This window comes from Rhinolophus ferrumequinum, chromosome 4 (assembly GCF_004115265.2).
Source record: "Rhinolophus ferrumequinum isolate MPI-CBG mRhiFer1 chromosome 4, mRhiFer1_v1.p, whole genome shotgun sequence".
Classification (NCBI taxonomy): domain Eukaryota; kingdom Metazoa; phylum Chordata; class Mammalia; order Chiroptera; family Rhinolophidae; genus Rhinolophus; species Rhinolophus ferrumequinum.
This window is the reverse complement of record NC_046287.1, coordinates 58,599,266-58,615,886: the sequence shown is the minus strand read 5'-3', so window position 1 is coordinate 58,615,886 and position 16,621 is coordinate 58,599,266. Positions and strand designations below refer to the sequence as shown.

The window sequence follows — 16,621 nt, the reverse complement described above, 5'->3', positions numbered from 1 at the left end:
ATTCTTTCATTCAGATATGAACTTGTTGAGTTGTCATGTGCAGTTTATAACCCAACAGCAGACATAAGTAAGTATATTCTATGGTTCCAACCCTTGGGAAGATGGCGAACTTGTAGAGATGAAAGATATAGCCATACAGAAAATAAAAAAGAACAACGACTCACTGAGACAATAACTCAAGAGATGACCCATGGCCATGTATGATTAAAACAAAGTGAGAGGTTCCAACAAAAAGTGCCAAGAGTTTAAAGGAGGGGTTGAGATCAGAGGAGGAATCTTTTATGGAGCAGTGAGGTTTGACCCAAACTTTAAGAACTGCCAGTTTTTAGGAAGTCATGGCTATCAATGTCAACACGACCCAAGCTTATTTGGAGCCACCTGTATTCCAGGTGTTTGGTTATAGAAGCTCATCAAAGGGCACACATGCTGCCAACAGAATGCGTGGATCCAGAAACAACTGCTTGCAAATTAATAATATATATGTTAGGCAACAAAATAAATATGGCTCCTCTAGGGAATTATGTGATTATGCAAAAGAATGACTTATTCCTAATGATAGTACAGCTTTTAAAGTTCTAAATGTCCCCTATCATGAGGTTGAAGGGAGTTTCCATCCCTCACAGGGATGTTACTCAAAGAGGAAAATGAGATGATGGTTGTTTGAATCATTCGTTCGTTTAAAATATATTTGTGTGCCTCTTCGGTGCCAGACACTGTTTAGGATCCAGCACTGGACAAACAGACAAAAACCCTACTTTTGTGGAATCTGTATTCTAATAGGAGACAGGGAAGTGGCTGGATGGGCAATAAAATATCTACCCTATGGGAAGTACTAGTAAGTGCCATACAACTTGAACAGGGAAAGGAGACGGAGAGTGATGTGGGATGCGGTGTTAGATGCACAAGCCTCTCTGAAGAGGTAACACTGGAGCAGAGGCCTGTGCAGGCACGATGGACCTTGTGGTATCCAGTTATGAGAGGTAAGCTTGATGAGGTCAAGGAATACTCTAGTACCCTGCTCAATCCCCGCCCATCACCAAGATACGCCTCCTGCTCAGGCTGGAAGGCCCTCCTCTGTACCTACAGATTCTATGCATCTTTTGATGCCCATTTGACATGAAAGAATAGGAACCAAAAGAAAGAATGAAAGTTATTTTGGGGGCAGCCGGTTGGCTCAGTTGGTTAGAGCGTGAGCTCTCAACAACAAGGTTGCCAGTTCAAGTCCCACATGGGATGGTGGGCTGCGCCCCCTGCAACTAAAGATTGAAAACGGCGACTGGACTTGGAGCTGAGCTGCGCCTTCCACAACTAGACTGAAGGACAACGACTTGGAGCTGATGGGCCCTGGAGAAACACACTGTTCCCCCATATTCCCCAATTAAAAAAAAAAAAGTTATTTTGGTGGGTGCTTACTGTGTGCGAGTCACTGTTCTAAGCATTTTATAAGTGTTAACTCACTTAATCCTCACAGCAACATTAGAAAGTAGATGCTCTAATTGTCCTTATTTTATGAGTGGAAAACAGAGGCACAGAGAGGTAAAAACACTTGCCCAAGGTCACATTGCATATAAGTGTTAGAGTCAGGATTTGAACTCAGCAATCTGGAGCCAAGCCTGCTCTTATGAGCATTCTGCTCTAGACAACAATGAGACTGCAGAAGGATAGAAAGCCCAGGAACTCTGAGGAAGCAATAAATAAAAGAGACATCAGGTCTGGCTGGGAAAGAGACAAGAGAAAGCTCGAGCAAATCTCTGTTCTCTAAGCTCTGTGTGTTCTCCAGCACGGCTTTGTCCAGGCCACTTACTCTAATTATTATTTAGTGTTTGCTAAGTCCTACTCTGTCCTGAGGCCAGTCAGGGAAGCTGAAGTCACAGACAGCTGAAATAGACCTCCCAGGTCCTCCCTGGGGCTCCCCTGGAAGGCAGCTGGCCAAGCAGACCAGATAGGAGGCCCACATTCACCTCTTGATTTTGAACCAATAACTTTCAATTATTACCTCTTGGACTCTGATTCAATTAATGAACAACATTAATATTTTCCGAATGCCTGTAGGGGTTTGTTGAGTTAACCTGAGTGACTCATTATTACAGCATCAACTTAGTCTCATCTCCTTGCCTGGGATGAGACACCCTCCTACACCCACCCAGGGGGAGGGGAGAGGAGCAGACTCCTCTCTTTTACTAGATTCTTCCCACCCCAGTGGGTTGATGTTTCTCAGGCCCACAGAGTAACGGTTTTCCTGGAGTCTGAGGCCTGGGTGGCTCTAGTACTTGCCTACGCCACTTTGAGGGAGTGTGTGAGTGTGTGTGTGTGAGTGTGTGTGTGTGTGTGTGTGTGTGTGTGTGTGATCACTGTCAGGGCAACTTCAGACAGTGAGACAAACAAGGGTGGGTCAAGAATGTTAGACTCCGGGGTCTGGGAGCTGGTGGTGGGGAGGGTTTGAGGAGAGCAGAGGATTGCTGGACTCACTGTCTTTTCTGCAGGCAAATGTAGTATAGTTTACTAAACAGATTCCTTAAAGCAGGTACAGGCAGTTGGGGGGTTGGGGGTGGGGGGAGAAAATACCACAAACAAACAAACAAACCAATCCAAAGTCATTGAGCATTTAACTGCTAATAGCATTGCACTAAGAAACTAGTGAAATCCCTAACGGGATTGCTAAAGAGCAGGCTCTCTGCCCTGTTCTTCTACATTTGTGGGAACAAAGTCATACCACTTTCTGTTTTAAATGGGGCCTGCGTTTGGAAGGTTGGAGAAAGGAGGTAAAAACCAGCAGGAGGTTTTGTTGGTGGTGGCGGTGGGATCATCTGCAGCTTTGTTCCTCACCCCGAATCTCCTCAGTCACCTCAACCTCCCCCTGCCCTCTGCTGTTTTCCCAGACCGTCAGCAAGCTCTGGACTGTCCACAAACCCCCAGCCAGCACCCGCAGCCTAGTGGCCCTTCCCTACTTGGAGAGGCACTGTGTTGTGCAATTTGAGAGACTCCTTTTAGGCAGGTACCACATGGACCACACCCACCCAGCAGTTGTGCCAGGTGCCTTCTGCTTGGGTACCACACCCCAAGGATCATGGGATGGCCCCGCCTTTCCAGGCTCTCTCTGAGCCGTGGGTGCTCAAGCTCTGATCTTACCACATTTCCTACCGCTCTTCCTCCTTTTATTTCTAAGTTGTCCCCCAACCCACCCCAGTTCTGGGAAAGTCTATCTCTGCTGTGGGGCTGCCTGATGGAAAAAGGCACATTTCCAAAGAAAGCTTTCAAACATTCCAATCTCAAGGCCAAGACACAAGGCCAAAAAGAAATCGGGCAAGTTGTAGAGAAGCCCATCTGTGCTGCGTGAGGATGTTCCTGGCATTTCTTGGGTGGCGATTTCAAACTGGGGGAGCCAAGCTGCTGTCCTGTAGGCCTCCTAACATCACCCCTCCATGTGTCTCCCTTTGTTTGTTCAGCACTAACCGATGAGTGACTACAGCAAGTCACCTAACCATTCTGCTCCATAGTCTCCACCTCCGCAAAACGAGAACTTATTTCCCAGTGGGGGCATCAGACTGAGTGAGTCAGTTCTGCATCCTGCAGGCCGGTCCCTAAATATCTCTAAGGCCCTCCTTGCCCCCCAGGTATTTCCTAACACCCATGGGGGAGAGGTGCCACCTGTTGAAAACCACCTCAGGAGGTCTTGGATTCTTGGTGACTCAAACGCTAAGCATTATACGTGAATCAAGATACAGTACACTACATAAACTGATTTTTATTTCGTCTTACTCATTTGGAGTTAGGGCCTCTCTAAGCACCTATGCAAATCTAAACAAGATGCAAATCTCCATCCCAAATTAGATGAAAGATTCCATCCTATTCAGATTACAAAATTTCAAGTATTTCATTGACTCAATCATTAGACACCAGCTGATCAGAAAGTCCCAAAATTTCTAACTTCTATATATACTAAATGGTATAGGCGTTCCTAAAATATCCATACCGGAAAAAGCTTCTTTGCTCATCCCAAATCCATTTCCCCTGATTAAATGATTTTCTCATTTTGACAAAGAGCTATTAAACCAATCATGCAAACTATCCAGGCCCCACAGACCCAAGAGGAGAAAGAAATTAGATGACATTTAGTAAGTCAACCCTTAGCAAAGTAACTGCACCAAAGTGAATGCAGCCCACGCAGTTTTTGTTAATCAAACCCCATTTTCTCTTTGAGTTGTATATCTTATAATCACGTCATTCAAGGTTGTCATTTTCAAGCTCATCCTGGTCCACGCAACTGTCCTTCCTTGGAAATTCTTGACAGGCCAGATCAGATACTTCTATAATTTTCAGAAAGTTCTTTCTCATAAAAAATTGGAATCTATTTTCCTGTGATGAATACCTTACCCTTTACCTGATGCTGACCTTGGGAACACCATGGGGTGAGTCTCTGCTCTTGCCAGTGGCACCCTGGTGACAATTAGGGACTACCTTTCAGCCTCTTTAGTGTGGCTTATCTTTTTTGTTTCTTCAAGGTTTCTCCTAGCCACAGTTCCAGACCCTTTTCCTTGGTGATTCCCTGTCTATATATGTGCTCCAATTACCAAGGTCTCTCCAAAACGAAAATCTGAATGCTCTCCTCTCAACGTAGCCTGATACTACGTTTCCCAAAGTGAGTTCTCAGGAACACCAGCCCTGTTCAATGTCACCCAATCCACCCCCAAAGGGTGCATTGGGCAAGTAAACATGGGAAAACAAACTTTATCCTTAGAGATTCTCAAAACAAGGGAGTATGTTAGAGCTCTGAGTAGTCGTGAGGAAAACCTGATCAGTGGTGTTTAAGCCAATGGCTCCCACTGTTATTTGACTGGAAGACTCTATTTCCCCCCAAATAACACAATTTCGGGAAAGGCTGGTCATTTTCACCCTGACTGACCTCCAGCTAGCTAAAAGCCTCGTAACACTTCATCGTATTTCTCTACCCGACTCTCTTTTACCTTACCTACTCTATCCTACCTCCAGCCTCCTTGACCTCCAGCATCTAATAACATAAAAACAAAGGACTTAAAAAAAAAATTAAAAAGAACTTGAATGCAATAGCTAACTGAATTTTGTAAATTCCTTCTTAAAGCAAAATATCCTTTTGAGGTATAATTAAGCAATTCCATAATTTTCCTGTTTTGTACATGTGAACTTTAGTAGATTACACTTTCATTTCTTCAGTAAGCCCTGTAATACAATTAATTCAATGCTACCACCTATCACAGGGATTTTTTTTTAGGCAATTGATGTTTGTTATTAAATTCACAGACAAATATGAAAAGCAAGGAGAAAAATGGAAACACTTCTAGCTACTTTTAGCATGTACGGTGTATCCAAATCTATTCTGTTAAAACATTTTTTTTTTTTTGCCTTCCACGAAAGATTTTATGTATAATACTTTTCCTATGCACTTGGGAGCTAGCTACTTAAAGAAACCCCATAGCGAAGCTTTTGCAAATTAAGTAAACATTCTGTCATGCATCTGTTTGGTGGGTTCAGATGCCTATATACTTATTGAGGGCATTCTGCTCTGGGTTTTTAAAGCACAGGGGACAGCCCTGTGCACAGTGGGTCCAATAAGACTTTTTGAAGAAATGAGCAGAGTGAAGCGTCCAAAACCGAGCCTGCCATGATCCTGTCACAGGGCCAAATATTCGTATCCCTGGAGTCAAGCATTTGGGGAGTGGGCTCCCGGGAGTTCCATGTGACAACCCACAGTGTGACAAGGAAGGAGTAATGCCAGTCCTTGCCAGCCCCTGCTTCTCTTCCCGAGTCTCCTGCTCTACCATTCAATGAAAGCAGAATAAGGTACTGGGGGTTAAGAAGCCAGGCTCTGGGCCAGTTTCCTGGCTTCATATACTAGTTCCACTGCTTACTAGTTTTCTAACCTTGAGCAAATTAAATCTCTCTGTGCCTCAGTTTCCTTATCTGTGACATGCAATGACCTCATAGGACCATTACAGGGATTAAATGCGTGAATACCTGCTTGGTTCTTAGACAGGGCCTGGCACAGGGCTCAGGAAGTGTTAGTGAGGGCTCTCACAGTTTCCTTTTCTTGGTGTGAGCTCTCACATCCATCCGCTGCTTTTCATTTTAATGCTAACACTGTAGATTGGATCTCCATCACTTCTCATCTGGATCACTCAGCATCCACCTCCAAATCTTTTCCACCTCCAGGCTCCCTCCCATCAACTGTACACAGTGGTGCAAGAGTCAGCTTCCCAGAGCATTTTATCCCTTGCAGGAGCTTCCTTCCTTCGTTGGGATTAGAGTGATTTACGGTACGCGCCTCATCTCCACTTCCAGGCTGAAAGTCCTTTAAGAGCCTCCACCCCAGGCTGCTTCACATCCGCAGCCCCACAGGACTTTGCCCATCTCAGATGCTCAGTAATTATATATCAGCTTGGGAAATGCTCCAGAGCAAGACTCTGAAGGAACAGGAGTGAGGGCCAATCGTGACGGGGGTAAGGAAAATTTCAGAGGAAGGCCTCCTGTGTGAAAGACATCATAGAAGGGAGGCCACAGGCCGCCCTGCACACCGCTTCTGGGTACTGCCTGGGGAGGAGTCGCACTGAGCTGCAGGCGGGAGACCCTGAAGATGGACAGCCCCCAGCCCCGTTCAATTCTCAGTGGTGTCTCTAAACAGGGTGCACCTCTATTGTTACACAGAATTAGATGCAAACAAGCAAAGACCCTTAATCAGCAACGTAGTGCTGCCCCATGCACTGCCTGCTAGTAATATTTCCCATTTGTTCAAAAGCTAGAGACAAAGTTCCTGACGGTACAAGTGAATGGAGGAGAGAGAAAGAGCTCGGTGTGGTTATCCTAATCCTGGAGCATCTGCTGAAATGTCTTTGTGCCTGAGACATTCACAACTACCTGCTAATACTAACTCAGCACTTGAAATCAAACTTCTTGGGGTTGTCAGTGCCAAGTGTTATTATATTAGCATTTTTCCGATGGAGACACAGGACGTTCAAAATTAAGTAATTTTTCAAAACCCCACAGGAGACAATTTAGATGGCGACTGAAAATTCATACCTGCCAACTTGTCGGTTCATCACCCCGTCTGCAAATGTTTTTTAACCAAATTTGAGAAAGACTGCAATTCTAATAAAAGGCAGTTTCCATGAGGGATCCATAAAAAATAAAGTTCCACATTTCACACACACACACAAGTCAGAGTTAGTGTTCAATGATCATTCACTTTTTTAACTTCACAAGTATTCATTTAGTGCCAGAGACATCCCAAAGCAGAGCTGGATCAACTGCTAGGTGAAGGCCACGGCTTTAAGGGGACAAGAAGATGGGAGAAGCTATGACAGCTGGAGAGGATGGTGGGCCCTTCTCTGGCCCAAAGGATGGGTAGCATTTGGATTAGCACAGAGAGATGGAGGTGGAGGGGCAGGCCTGGCCTGGAGGCCAACAGTGACGGTTTGTTGGTGATTCTATCAAAAGCTTAAGGAAGTTGGGTTGGAAAGCTCAATTCTAACACATGATACTCAATGGTAATTCACACACATTTGGCAATGAAAAGACCTCGACTGTTTGTTGCCTATGTCTCAATGCAGACACTACCACTTCCTGGCTCTCTGGACTGAATTTAACCCCCACCCCACCCCCCAACCCCCAGAACCTGATAGTGGTAGCTAGGAGAGATAAGGAACTTGAAATATGCGATATAATATTGCCTGCTGAGAGGTAACCAGCTAAATCAACACATAATGCACAACACTAGCTTCAGAAGTCTCCTTGAAAGATTGGATGTCTCTCAAACAAACAGCAATCAGAAAGAACGTGGCCCATCTGATTCAGGCTCAACGGAAGAAGAGACAGAAGTAAAAGAGAAACCACAATGGCCTAGAAATGGCTATTATCACACTCCCACCAATACACCAGCCCTCCCCAACCAGGCCCATCAGAGGCTGCTACTTTATCACCCGCTCTTGCCCATATGCCTAAAAAGGGCTCCAGAATTTTTCTCAGCACGGCCTCCCAGGCAGGTGCTACCAACTGGATTGGAGCTGACACGAGCAATGAGGAGACTCATTTTCTATTTCAATGTTGTTTCATCAGCAATTTGCAACAAATGAGATGCTCTTGGCTATGGCGCATGAGTGGTTCGTCAGGCCTTGCCACAGTTTTGACGACGTATTCTTCAAGAATTTCGCCCGCTGTGTCTCTGATTGCATGTTTTCCAGAACACTGTTATAACTGACTTGCCATTTAGAATTTTTTAACAGGACAGAGTTCACTGACCAGAGAACACAAGTGAACACAAGAACACACACACAAAACAGAAAACCAGAGGCGTCATATTTCTCATCGTAAAGTTGGCAGGTTGATGTCAACACCAGATTCCTGTGAGTTGGGTTAGCATTCAGTTAGTCACCAAAACCTGCTGTCCTCTAATTGTGCCTCAAAACTGCAAGCTGAGGACGAGATCCCAGACCACAGGGCTCCCTTATGAGCAGTCGGTCGATAGCCCCAGACAACAATCTTATTTCCTCGCTCTTCCTGACTGCAACAAGACTCAATTTCCTCATCTGTGACGTGGGTACTAATTCCTATATGGCTGCCATAAGCATTAAATGGACTGAGGTATGTAAATCACATAGCATCGCGGTCGGTACACAGTAGCTACTCAGTAATGTTAATGGCCTGCCATTCCCCTTAAGTGGGGCCTCATCAACTCTCACCTGGAGAGCAGTAATATTTTCCCCACTGGTTTTTACTCCCTGCCGCTCCAATGACCCCTCTTCCTCAACCCTGCCAGAATGAGCTTCCTGATCATGACGCTTTCCTATTCAAAACCCTTCACTAGCTCTGCAACACCTGTAGAATAAAGTCCAAAGTCTTAGGCTGACATTCAGGATCTTTTACAGTTTAGCCCTGCCTATCTCTTCATCCTCATCTCCGACCACCCACCTGTCCCTAAACACCTGGATCATATGCTTCACCAGACATTTGAGGCACTTCTACGTTTTCCATACTTCTGATCATGCTTTTTCTGCTGCCAGCACATTCCCAATCTCTGCTTTGTAAAATGCTATTGATTCTTCAAGGCCCATTCAATGTTCTCTTTCCCTCCAAAGCTTCCCTGACAAACTCCCTTATTCAAAAGAAAAGTAGAATTAATTCTTCCCCATTCCAACCTCCCACTAATATAGTACTTCCCTGAACTGAAGCTATGAAAAGGAAGGAAGATAGTTTTTAAAATTTCCAAAGCTCTTAAGATGTTAAAAGTTATTGCTCCAGAGAAAAACACGCGATTCCAAAAAAATTATAATAACCAGCATTTCCTGATATGCTCATTTCCAATTTCATGTACTTCTCATGACACCCCTAGGACAACCACTGTTGTCTCCAGTTTACAGACGAGAAAATGAAGGTATGGGGATGGTTTATAGCTGGTCCACTGCACCATCTAGAAAGTTATAGAGCAGAGATTCAAACCCAGGTGGTCTGGCTGCAGAGCCTACCAGCTGGACCACTGTGGTCAGATTGTCAGCCCTTACTGTTGCTTGGGTGAGTGTACTGCACTGTATAGTTTGGGCATTGGGAGTGCAGACTAGTGGGGAAAGAGACATGTAAAATAATTTCAGCACAACTAGCATGTAAGGTGAGGAAGACACACACCTGTGAGCATCAAAAAACAAACAATCCAATTAAAAAATTAGCAGACCATCTCAATAGACATTTCTCCAAAGAAGACATACAGAGATGGCTGAAAGACATATCAAGAGATGGTCAACATCACTAATCATCAGGGATGTGCAAATTAAAACTCACACTGTGGGAGTGGCTATTATCAAAAAGTCAAACAACAAGTGTTGGCGAGGATGTGGAGAAAAGGAAACCCTACTGCACTACTGGTAGGATTGCAAATTGGTGCAGCCACTATGGAAAAAAGTACGGAAGTCCCTCAAAAAATGAAAAATAGAACTACCGTGACCCAGCAATTCCGCTTCAGGGTATATATCCAAAGAAAACAAAAACACTAATTTGAAAATATACATGCACCCCTATGTTCATTGCAGCATTACTAGTAATAGCCGAGATATGGAGGCAGCACAGGTGTCTATCAGTAGATGAGTGGATAAAGAAGATGGGGTACATATATACAATGGAATATTACTCTGTCATAAAAAATGAAATTACTATTTGCAACAACATGGATGGCCCTAGAGGATATTATGCTAAGTGAAATAAATTAGACAGAGGACAAATACCATATGGTTTCACTAATATGTGGAATCTAAAAACAAAACAAAATAGAAACAGACTCATAGATATAGAGAACAAACTGATGGTTGCCAGAGGGGAGGTGGGTGGGGAGATGGGTGGAAAAGGTGAAGGGGAATAAGAGGTGCAATTTCCAGTTATAAAATAAATAACAGGGATGTAATGTACAACATAGGAAATATAGTCAATAATAACATAATAACTTTGTACAGTGACAGACGGTTACTAGACTTACTATGATGATTACTTTATTAGGTATATAAATGTTGAATAACTATGTTGTACACCTGAAATTAATATAATATTATCTGTTAACTATACTTGAATAAAAAAAAAAGAATTAGTTCTTTGCATCTGTAAAATTCAAGATTCTATTATAAAGGCATAAGTGTATGCAATTAATAGAAGACTTTTAGAGACCAAAACCCCTTTAAGTATCTAAGGAATAATCTCTAATGGTGGAACTTCAGGCTTTCCAGAAGATTGGTGGTGAAGGTATTGGAGGCCTAGGGGATTCTGCTGGTACCTTCAAATCACACCCTGTAGACAGAAACTAGCCAGCCCTGGAGGGACTTACAGATGACACATCCCTAGCCATTCCCTCCCTTTGGAGAAAAAGGAAAATCAGAGGTACAAATTATAACTCGACCTACCCCACCCTACCCTACTGGGAGGAGAGGTTGCCAGAGTGGGAAGATGAGTGGAACCTAGGATGGGTTTTCTGAGTAGCTGGAACCTGTTCCATTGCTTGCAAATCAGCAGCAGCCTTGATCACTGGCTGAGAATGAGAAGGATTGGACCCAAGCCAGCTTTTTTGAACCTTTATAGGCACTAGCTTTCCAAAGGAAATTGAAACCAGGTGCTCTTTCTTACAGTCCACTCCTGGAAAGGGCACAGCAATATTCTGACCAATATCGTCCCAGGGAGGATCAGACAGGTGTCCCACTCACGGCCTTCTCAGTCTCCTGGTGCCTGCAGCTTCCAGGAGGGAACACATGTTCCAGCATACGCTCCCCCACCCCCACCCCCAGGAAAGAAGGGCTGGGGGCAGGGGTTGTTGGCTTATTTTGTTTTTACTAAGCTGTCTGTAAGCAACTTTCCCCTTCAAGCAATCTACTCTGTCTCCATTCCCAGACCACCTTCCACTCCAGGCTAACATTTCTGAAGCTGGTTGGTCAGGCCCATTACCAGCGGGACCGCTTCCTCCCTTAATGCGCCTTCCTTCCTTCGTGACAGTAAATTCAGGGGATAAATCAGCCTCTACTAGGAGAGCAAGTCACAGAGGGATGGTGGTGGTCAAGGGGGAGGGGGAGGCAGGGGAGATGACAATCCTATTTCTCACTAGAATTCTAATTGGATGTCACTGCCTGTTGGAAAATGATGACAAATTCTGAACCTGGCCTGAGCAAATTGACACCACCCTCAGTCCAGACTGGACGTGTCAGCGAAACCAGGGTGCTTGGCCAGCTAGGGCATTCAGGCTGTGACCGCTGACTTCTGCACAGGGCCTGTCGGAGATTTATTTTCCAAATAAACGACCCAATAAATTCCTAACACTCAGCAAGTCAGTGTTTGCAGTTTGGGCAAGTAAAGGAGAAGCAAGAGCTCAGATTCATTCATGGTTTGAAATGACTTCATTTAAAAAATATATTTTTTCAGCCCCATGTGTAAGACCTTGGTCAATGCCGGGGAAAATAGAAATGACTCAAAGATGAGTCAGCCGGGGCTGCTGCCCCCAGCTTGTAACTGGTGACATTGATGTAAATAATTGTAACGGGTGACATAGATGTAAATAAGTGTCAAGATGTAGAAAATGTGAACGGCCTTAAGGGAGATTCCAATCAAGTACACGGAGAGTTCAGAGGAAGGAGATACGATCTTGTGGATTTCAAAAAAAATCCCAAGAGCAGAGTGTCTAAAAAGTCATACACATAAACCACTAGAGACGTTCACTTTTGACTGCAGGTTTGTGACCAAATTAGTGAGCGGTAATCATTTGTGAATTGTTTACCAAATAGTTTGTTGATCATTCATGAGTGCAGCTGATACTTGGTGAGCACCTACTCAGTGCCAGGCTACGTGGCAAGGATACAATCGTGAACAAGACAAGCACAACCACCCAGGTATGGCGCTTACAAAAATAATATAAACATTTCCAAGAGCAGCCTGTTGAAGGAACTGACAGGCGGGAGCAATTGTCATGGGAGCTCCGAGTAGGAAGCAGGGTGGGAAAGACGGGCAGGCCAAGGCAGAAGGGGTCACTGGGAGGAGTCTGGACTCTATCCCAAGAACAACCTGAAGCCCTTGAAGATTTAAAGCAGGTAAATGACACGGGGCGATTTGCTCTTCTACAAGTCACCTCAGTTGTGTGTAAAGAATGGATCCTAGGGAACCAGACCACCTATGGGAAGACCATTAAACCTTATAAAACTTAGAGCAAATTCAAGGTCCCCGCTCTCCGTGACAGCTCTGCTTTCCTATGCTTACACCTGATAAACTTGCTTGGCAGCTAGTGTCCAGAGAAAACAAGGAAGGATCGTCAGCAATGATAATTGCAAATTACTGTACTGCATATGACTTGTGATGTCATAATAACTCTGTTTCCTTTTCAATTTCACCCATGGTAATTTTTTAAAGTATAGAGCATCTGTGGTACTATTCATTTTCTCATTAAATTGGAGAGTGTAAAGGAGAAGGGGATTATCAATACCAGGGTATGGCCATGAACTACAATATTATGCATAACTATGTAAAAAACCTGCTCTGTGTACCCCCAAAAAGCAGGCTGAGTTTGGGGATAATGCCACTTGCCACACCATGTTTGGTAGCTCGTTCCTGGGATTTTTGGTTTCAAAGACATTAGGAAGTCACAGGTACAGAGAGAAGTGAAATCATACCAACTGTCTAATCCCAAGACTGTCTAATGCTTTTTGTCTTGCTCAGGGCAGAAATAGTGTCCTTACAAGGATGTACAAGGCCCTACATGTTCATACCCCTGTCCCCTCCTCAGTATCTCGCTTCTGCCACCTCTCTGACCTCAGCCTCTCCCACGCTGCCCTCCTCCCTCTGCTCCCGCCACGCTGGTCTCCTGGTTCTTCCCATAGCACATGCCTGCCTCGGGACCTCCGCATTTGTTATTTCCTCCAGAGTTGTGCATGGCTCTGTCCCTCACCTCCTTTAAGTCTTTGCTCAATGGTGGCTTTTTCAAGAGATATAAAAAACAATATTTTTTATTCTCAAGAACACCGCTAACCAAGATCATCATGTTTGTCAGTGCCTGTAACACATTTAACAAGTCACCTGACAAAAGTTTCCCAAAAAGTCAGAATAGACAAATACAATCATCAGCAGTATGACATAAGAAATCCTGGCTACCCAAAAAATCAGAGGCCTAAGATGTCATCCAACCACTTGCGTCAGCCAGAAAGAAAAGCTACTGACCCACTACCGTAAAAGTCTGACTCAGACAGCATAGGCAAGTATCACAAATTCTGTTAGATTCGAAAGGTAATCCATCTCAACAGTGATGATGTACAGAAATCTGTAGCTTCTGATAATCAAAGCTTAATGTTTAAGATTCTTGACATTAAATTTTAATCCTGATTAATGGTCATGTGGAATCTAACTTTGAAACACAACAGCCAAAGTAAACCGCATTGAGGCTCTCTTAAAGTGCCTTGTTTAAATTGCACAACTTCCCACATTTCTTATCCCCCTTGCCTGCTCCCTGCCCCAGAGCACTTCTCATCTTTTAATAAATGAGTGCTCATTTATTCTGTATTGAGTCTGTCTGTTTGTCCAGCTGGAAGGTAAACTCCACAGGGCAGGGGTTTGTGTCTTTGTTCAGTGCTGTATTTCCAGTGCCTACAGCAGGACTGGACTCAAGCAGGTATGTGATAAATGATTGTTAAATGTTAACAGACCTTGAGGACAAAGATTTTCAGTTACTTTACCTTTAGGAAGCACTCTTTTATCTTTCTTACTTTCTCTCTTTTACTTTTTCAGTAAGAAAAACAAACAAAAAACCCCAGTCTTTCTAAATATGTTTCACTTAGATTACACTCAAAATAAGCTAGCTGATTTTCCAAAGACACTGGCCAAATCATGTTGGGGTGAGGGGTGGCAACCAGAGTTTAAAAACTAATTACGATTGACCCCTGAAATTAAGGGTCAGCTCAGTTTATATGACGCTGCTTATAAAAACAACCCTCAAAGTTTTTGTTTCCTTTTCTAATATTTTCAGATTCCGCCTCACTGTAGACCCAGTTCCCAGATTTAAAAAACTGAGGCACACAAAAAGTGGTTCTTCCACAGCTATTTGGTTGGTGAAAATAATCATGGTAATGTTAAATATTTGGTTCATAAACCATTCCTTATTTCTGCAAAACGCCAGGCTTGTTTTGGGGTCTGGAGACAGTTTCTAAGTCCCCATGTACCACTCAGTCATGGCCCTGTGGTCTGGGGTCTGTGATGCACAACCTCTGAGACTCACTATACCGCTGTGGCCTGGGGTTGCCCAGGGAAAACAAAAGACTCACTTGAACTTAACCTGGCTCTTGCTGCTGAACTAAAAGCGGGAGTCCGGGAGTTCCTCCACAGACCCTACACCCTCCTGGGGAAAAAAAAAATCAATCACCAGCAAGGCAAATTACAAAGATGCCAGACCACTAAAAGAAGTTCCCACTTAACAGTGCTTCCCTGCACTCAAAGACTTTTAGAGAAGTGGAAGAGTAGATGCTCTGTCTGCCCATTACACTATGGTCCCTCGGAGCGTGTGGCCTGGGGTCCAACTCTGACTTCTGAATTTACCACCAAAACGTTGAACCTCACCCTGACACAGGACACTTTACAAACAGCACAGTGGCAGTGCTGCTAGACAGTGATATGTCCTATCGTCACAGGGAGGGGGTGCGGGGCATAAGTAACCCTCTGTAGTGCTCCATTATCGCTTTAAATATATCCATCAGACCCTATCTCCCACAGCCACTCTGATGCTTTTGGCCCTTCTTTCTTAGACTTTTCTCCCTCTAGTTAGCAACATAAACCCAAATTTCAGGATTTCGAGAACAGAGAAGATGTGACAATGAGGTGACTGGCTTTTGTGGGTATTGGAGAAAACTCCCTTCCAAATGGGGGTGACCCAGGACCCCCAGCGGAGCAGCCCACCCTCACAGGCCTGTGACCCTTATTCTCTCCCTCAGGGTCAGTGGCCTGTGATAACACACCTGAAAAATACATTGCTCAGTAGAGTCAAAGGAAAGCTTCTAGAATCTCAATAGACAGATCAAAGGAATATAATCCAAAGCTAGTTCTTCTCAACCTCTAACGCAGAGAGAGCATAATTCTGAGGCCCAGGAAGGTGGAACTCAATTTGACAGCAAATCTCTTGCTGTAAAATGTATGAACTGGATTAACTGAGTCAAGCAGAGGCCACCTGCTACCTTCAGCGACAAAGCAAATGAGTGCTGATGTAATTATAAAGCACAGAGCTGCTCTAGGTGACACAGACTTTCAAGTCCCCAGGACTGTTGCAGCCCCTTCCTGTGTCCTCAGCCTTCCCGAGCCCCACCTGCTTCCCTTCAAGCAGCTGCTCAAGAACTCACTTTGCAGAAGCCCATCGGGCAGGGCATGCCGGCCGGCCGGTCCCTCACCAGATCCCTCGGAGGGTCAGTTGCGCTTTGCGGCGGGAACAGCTGGGGCTGCGGATGGCACCACTGCTCTGCGGGGCCCTGGGACATCTGGGGCCCTGGGACAGGCCTTATCAGCAGCAGAGGCGCGGGAAGAGGAGAGGCCTCTGCCTGGCTCGTGCAGATTACAGCGGTGACCTGGTCTGCTCCGGCTCAACCCGCTCAACCCCTCTCACGCACCAGGCCTAAACCGGTGCAGTCCCTGCCAAGGGCCCCCTTGGGCCGCGAGCAAGGCAGGGGCATCCTGCACGGAGTCAAAGGGAGCACCAGCCCGCTGCCTCTCCTCTCCGCTGGCTGCGAAGTTTGAGGGGCAGGAGTCCTCCAGAGGCCAGGCTACCTGGAGAAATCTCCTGGGGGAGACAGAGCCCCCAGGTGAGGGCAGGGGACTCTCTGGAGAGCCAATGGTCTTCTCTGCTTAACCAGCTCTGGCTCTGCAGGACACTTGGTTCTGGCCCTCTATTTTTCAGAAGCTTTACGGGGGGCCATGTTCCTTAACTGCTGGTTTGCAGGGAATCTGGGCACAATCTTAATAACACTGGGGCCAAAAATAACGTTTCTGGGAACCAGAGGAAGGTTACCACAAACAGCAGCTAGGAGAGTAGTGGGGGCAAGGCAGCTACCCACACCCTGCTGCCAGGACATTGGGGCTGCCCAGTGAGCCCAGGCTGGGCCCATAGAAG

At 45.1% G+C, this 16,621-nt stretch overlaps 1 protein-coding gene across 16 annotated transcripts in view; it reads right to left on the bottom strand.

The window, feature by feature from the left end:
- Positions 1-16,621, bottom strand: part of ANK1 (ankyrin 1) — a 202,645-nt gene that overhangs the window by 111,999 nt on the left and 74,025 nt on the right. For 12 of the 16 annotated variants that reach the window (XM_033103922.1, XM_033103921.1, XM_033103927.1 and 9 more), the window contains exon 1: positions 15,858-16,007. The exons of the other annotated variants lie outside the window; for them this stretch is intronic. In XM_033103922.1, coding sequence (XP_032959813.1) covers positions 15,858-15,992 — 135 coding nt within the window. In that variant the 5' untranslated portion in view covers positions 15,993-16,007. Of the gene's footprint in view, positions 1-15,857; positions 16,008-16,621 lie in introns of those variants that run through there. 16 annotated transcript variants of the gene reach the window in all.